This window comes from Phasianus colchicus, chromosome 1 (genome assembly GCF_987193195.1).
Source record: "Phasianus colchicus chromosome 1, bPhaCol1.hap1.1, whole genome shotgun sequence".
In the NCBI taxonomy this organism is placed as follows: Eukaryota; Metazoa; Chordata; class Aves; order Galliformes; family Phasianidae; genus Phasianus; species Phasianus colchicus.
In genome coordinates, this window is record NC_143436.1 from 82,001,823 (window position 1) to 82,008,019 (window position 6,197).

The following is a 6,197-nucleotide window of genomic DNA, read 5'->3' on the forward strand; positions in this document are numbered from 1 at the left end:
TCTGAAGGGAAACACCCCTCTTCTTCCCCAGCTCACCCAGCACACAGCCTCAAACTACCAACCTCACCCCCAGCAACACATGCTTGTTCCTCACACACACACACAAAAAAACACCAGCCTGGAGAGATCTGGAAGTAGCACAAGAGAAAAATAGGGCAGCCTTCCTCCAATCACCATGCTCAAACCCACAGGGATATAGCAGACACTCCTGCAGGTGCAGCAAGCCAGTCAAAGGCTGGCCTAGAAGATCAGAGATGCTGCTCTCATCCACAACCCATCCTGAACAATTTGTTCAACTGGCCTAAAACAATACAGCTGCAAGGCAAAATTTATACGTGTGGCAACTGAAGTTCCAATTAGCTGAGGAAATGAGTCCTGGGAAATCAAATTAGTTTATGGCAGCAGGAAGATAGTTAATTTAGCATGCTCAGACAAGCAATTATTTTTTTCCCTACATATCACATCCTCCATGCATTGATGCCTCTTCTCTTGCAATGACCCACAGCTGTATTTTGTAGCACCATTTACAATAACCTTCTAATAGCAGTCCTGCAAAGAGAATTATCGAGGTGTGCTTTAGTTAAAGCAGCAGGAGAGCAAGTTACAGACAGGTGCAGAGGGCTTGCTGGGAGCACATATGGGATTGCAAAAGCAGGCCAAAGTCCAGAGTAGCCACTGCATGCTACTACTGCCAAGCCTCCAGCTGATCTGAACATTTCATGACCCAGGCAAGAAAGTGACGAGTTAGAACAGGAAACACTTCTTTAAAAACTTTTTTTTTTTTTTTTGTCTTAAATATTAGCAAACACATATCTACTGTGACAGCACTAGAGCAGTTTGCCCACAGAGGACACCTGCTTCAGAGATGTTAGCCTTTTGGACAGTTCTGACCCAGCTCTAGAAGACCCTGCTTGAGCCAGGAGAGGAGCACAAGATGACCTCCAGCTCCTCCTCCTTCCAAACCCAGCTGTTCTTTGATTCTGTGAAGAGGCTCATCAGTTTGCTCAGATGGAGGGAGACTCCAAATGGCCCGTATACCAACATCCTAATCATGCAGGACAGAACGCCCACCAGAGCTGACCTGCTTTGCAGTTAATAATGTAGGCTGCACTCACAGCAGACTGAGGATTTGTAACTCATGTTTAAGGCAACATTTTTGATGCTGACCTCAACATTCAGGAAAAAAAAATCCTTTACACTGTCTGAAGAATGAGGGTTGTTTGGACTGTGATGGCACCTAGAGGCCATCTGAGAATTCAATTCTGAGTTAAGATCTTTTCATCACAATCACATTTCATTACTTTGTGGGGACAGTTCTGTAGTCATCCTACAGCAGTTGACCCTGGCAGAGAATAAGCAGATACTTTTACATTATGCGTTATGCTTTTAAAATGTTTATTATATATATCATAGCTTGTTTCCAGGGGAGAAATTGTTTTCTCTTTTCCTGCAAAGGAACCACTGCTGAAAAGAAGCGCCTCATCTTTTTAGTTCTTGATCTTCTGCACACAGGAATCACAAAATTTGTGGAAACGCTTAGTCACATAAAAAGTGACAATGTCCAGCTCACTATTTCCAGAACTGGTACAGCAATTTTATTTCAAATATAGGGTGTAGGATTGTATTTTTTCAGGAAAGGAAAAAATCAACTTATTGAGAACAGGCAGGCAGGCTCCTAAATAGTTAACTAGCATATAGAAAAGGAGTTGTCTATTACCTGATTTGGGCAAACTACATAGTCAAACCAACAACAGAAGAAGTTCCCAGTAAATGAGCAATTGTTTTTTAGAAAACTGTATAGGGATTGCTTAATATTTTAACCTGCTATTAATTTTAACCTTCAGCCTGAACTGCTCTAACAGCAGCAACTTCCACGTTTTAAAAGAAATCTTTATAACAAAGGAGTTAACTGGTGAGCTCAGGACATGCTCTCTGTATCTATTTGCAATAGATATAGAGATTCTGCACAGTTGCACTTTCCATAATTATTAAAGATGGAAGACGACTGAGGAGTAATTAAGATTTATTCTTCTGAAGGAGAAACATCAGCATACAGTACATCTTATTTACTTCTGTCTCAAGAGCAGCACTGTGATTCCAGCAACTTAAAAAACACTGAACGGTCGCTCGTATTTACCTTCTCGGATAAGCTTCTCTTTATAATCCTGTGGAAGAGAGAACATTCATCATTACTCTAATGGAGAGGAAGTTTCAATCAGCCAGGGATAAGAGCAAAACAACTCTAATATTTCAGCAAAGAGTATAGGAATATATTACCATACCTAAGTTTAAAGACTTAAGTATGGTGAAACTCCTTAGTAACTTGCCTAAATGTTCACAAAATGTGCTCACTTTCAGCCCATTTGTATCTCACACTGCAGTCATCTACCATTTCAGAGAGACGTACTGTTACCACACACAGAAACTGGAGGTACTGCCCTGACTCTTTCTGCCTGGATAAATACAGAAGTGCTTAAGACTGAGAAGCACAGCAATCCAGACACACAACAATCACTCCCCAGAGAGAAACATAACTACTACTCTGCTTTATAAACTACTGGAAATATCCCTAAGCACCAGTAAAGCAATCAGAAAACACATTGATCTGGATATAGTATCAAACACTTCAGATTCAGTATTCTCTGTCATGTATGTCAGGGATGTCACTCATTCAGGTTTATTTTCAAGTGCTCACATGCTGATCCACACTTTGCAGCTAAGCCCAAACATGGTTTAGCATATGAAACAAATCCAGTGTGACAAAGAACTGTGGAAATATTGAAGTTCCAACAATATTTGTATCAACATGCTTGGTAAGTTTGTTAGTGCTTGTTACTTTAGATTCATTCTAGAAAATATTATTCCAAATAATACTGATGTTTGTGTTCCCTGGTTTATGACTTGATCTAAAATTGCTGTTTTTCTGAAAGAGGGAAATAAAACCAGCCACTGACTGGCAGTCACCTAGCATACTCCAAAGTATAGTAAGAACTTCTTTACAGAAAGGGTAGTTAGGCACTGGAATAGGCTCCCCAGGGAGGTGGTTGAGTCACCATCCCTGGATGTGTTTAAAAACCATTTGGATGTGGTGCTCAGGGACATGATTTAGTAGTGGGTTGTTAGAGTCAGAGTAGTATGGTTGGGTCGTGGTTGGACTTGGTGATCTTTAAGGTCTTTTCCAACCCGAGCAATTCTATGATTCTAATGAATATAGCTGATTACTTTCAGAAAGATCTGCCGCTGCTTAGATTCTGACATCCTCATTTCAGGATTTACAACAGAAGCAAGTTTCAAAAGCTTCCAAAAGCTCAAAAACCCAGGTGAGATCAGACACTGTCATCAGCATAAGTGCTCCTCCCTATCACAGAATCACAGAATGGCCAGGGTTGGAAGGGATCATGAATCTCCAACCCCACTGCCACATTCAGGACCATCAACCTCCCCATTTAATACTAGACCAGGTTGCCCAGGGCTCCATCCAACCTGGCCTTGAACACCTCTAGGGATGGAGCATCCACAACCTCTCTGGGCAGCCTATTCCAGCTTTACCAGTAAAGAAAGCCACTATTTCTTCTGTCTACTTCATGAAAGCGGAGAAGGGGTCAACCAATTCAGAGACCTAGGGCTGTCATCCACCAGTTCCCTACTTTTTACTTTAGAGAACATATCTAGAGCACATAAAAAGCAAAACTGTGGTACCTTATGATTAATTTAGAGTCAGTACCATAGAAACCTTTATTATGGTTTCCATATATGAGCAAAATGTCATATCAGAGAAACTGTGCCTGGTTGTATCTGCAGATGCAACACAGGCCTCTTAGCACAGTGGAACTTTGCAACTCAGCTATGAGACTCTGAGACAGCAGGCTCAGCACTCACTAGCATTCCTATCCTTAATACTTCTCTAGTATTAAGCATTCTTATGTGCAGGGGGCAGATCTGTGTTTTACAACCCGGCGTTCCCCAATGCTCAACAGCACCAGCAGAACTCACCCTCTCAGTTTTAAAGGCGGCTATCCAGAAGAGGATAGGGCCTATCGCAAATACAGCTCCTAGGAACGACGTCTTGGGCGTCGGGCGGAAATTGGGGTACACGTTGTGCGTCCTGGCGTAGTCCCAGCGGAGCAAGGCAGGATCTTCCTGAGATAGCAAGAAAACCGTGAGCCCCAAAACACGGCCCAGAAGCACGGCAAGAGCCCTCCATGCCGCACCGCGCCATCTGGAGCCAGTAATGCAGGCCGGGGGGGGGGCACACACCAAGGTCACAGGGAGAGGAGGGCACGGCCCCGCCCGCGATGGCCCAGGACGGGCTCAGGCTCTGCCCCCGTCCGTGTGAGGCGGACCAGCCCGGCGCCCCCCGCCCGTGCCCTCGCCCCACTCACGATGACGGCCGGCGGCTTCGGGTTGTTCAGCTGCAGCAGGTACTGCCGCTTGAGCCGGGCGCGGATGGCCAACCGCTCGGCCTCGGCACGGCGCTTCTCCGGCGACGTGTCATAAGTGGAAGGGTCGAGTTCGGCCGGCAACGAAACGTAGCGGTTGGGCCGGTACTCCTCAGCCGCCGTACGAGGCGGCTTCGACGCCATCTTGCACAGCCCGCCCCGGGCGGGAAGCGCGCAGGCGCGACATGGCGGCGGGCGGGGCCGCGGGGCGCCGAGTGCAGCGCGCTGCCTGCCGCCCTTGGGGCCGTTGGGTGCCTCACGGCTGCGGAGCGGTGATGACACCGCGTGAAGCGGGAGCGCCCAATCCTTCCCTCCTGGGGAAGCTTCGGAGGGCTCAGAGTGCTGGTTGTGAAGATAGGGTCTCCCAGCAAAAGGAGGTCGATCCCTTGCTGGAAGCAAGCTGGAACTCGGTTCCTTATTTCCAGCAGGAGGAAATGCGAGCTGGATGTTCCCTCAGTTTGTGTCCCTTGCGCATACCAGCGCAGCAGGAGGCACTTCTCCCTCTCTCCAGTACAACCCTGCAGTCCTCTCAGAAACACAATGTTCCTCTGGCTTTTTCACCGTAGTTTTCTTCGCAAAGACACAGCTACAAATCCAATCAGCTGCTTTATTTGCAGTCAGCTCCAAAGGACCTTCTCTGTTCCCCCAGTGCATTTTTTCCTGGGGCTTTCAGTACAGCCAGTGCTTTGGACAGTGATTTCCACTATATGAAGAAGCTTACTCCCTGCACTTCCCCATGTTGTTACATACAAAGGCATCAGATTTAATGAGCTTTGTGATTTTGTCCAGCTCCATTATTGTCTCTCTCCATAACTGGTACGTATGGAAAGCTACTTTAGTTAGCAGCACAGCATGAATGCTAGCAGCACTGCCATGTGGCATTCCTGTGCTACTTTCATCTCCAAGGGCTCCCAAGCAATTAGGGCCTCGTGTTTTTCCTGTCCACGCATGACCTGCTTCTTTCACTGTAATTTGAAAGCTGTTCCTCACTGCTCTGTGTTATTTCTGAGTAACTGACACATGCAGCCTTGAAACAGAGGGAACTCTGGCAGCTGTGGAGTTGAGGTGACAGCTAGGAAAGACAATTGGCATACTGGAAGTGATAACTGTTCTGTAGGCAACGCTGTGTGTTTTTTACCTCTTTGCTGGAACACAGGAGTGGAACAGAAGACTCCTGTTCCTGCAAATCTCCCAAAGGACTCCAGAACAACCACATGCTTTTCCCCCAATCTGTTGGCTTCTGAGATCTATCTGTAATGGTGTGGGACAGTTCCTGCAGGCAGAAGCAAAGATGGTCTTGTGGTGAAGTCACTTGGCAAAGGCAGTGGAACCCGTTCTCAGCCTTGTTACAGACTCTGTGATCTTATCAGCACAGGTCCAAGCTGTGCCTTCTCCCTCTCTCCAGAGCTCACAGCTGCGAGCTTGCATGCTTGGCATGCAAACAGTGCTGAGATTAAGTCTACTGGGAGAAAAACAGAAGGTGCAAAGCTACATTTCCATTAACAGTGTAATCTATTGTATTAGAAAATCAAACAACCAGACGCTATGCTAAAAAAAATTTGCATTTCATCTTCAGTACTAACTCATCCTCTTTCTCAAAGGATCTAATTCCCTAGAGTCTTTTCTGAGCAACGTCACTTGTTTTATGGGATAAGAAAATAAGTTGCTTCCAGAGATATATATTACAGAATCACAGAATTGTTGGGGTTGGAAGAAACTTCTAGAGATCATCACCAGAGTCTGACCTCCTGCTAAAGC

The 6,197-nt window shown here is 45.9% G+C and overlaps 1 protein-coding gene across 1 annotated transcript; it reads right to left on the bottom strand.

The window, feature by feature from the left end:
• Nucleotides 1-2,006: 2,006 nt before the first annotated feature.
• Nucleotides 2,007-4,616, bottom strand: NDUFB4 (NADH:ubiquinone oxidoreductase subunit B4). Its single transcript, XM_031613058.2, has 3 exons — nt 4,383-4,616; nt 3,994-4,140; nt 2,007-2,165 (listed from the first exon to the last, which is right to left on the bottom strand). The coding sequence occupies exons 1-3, from the start codon at nt 4,581-4,583 to the stop codon at nt 2,106-2,108; spliced, it is 408 nt and encodes a 135-aa protein (XP_031468918.2). The 5' UTR covers nt 4,584-4,616; the 3' UTR covers nt 2,007-2,105.
• Nucleotides 4,617-6,197: the final 1,581 nt, after the last annotated feature.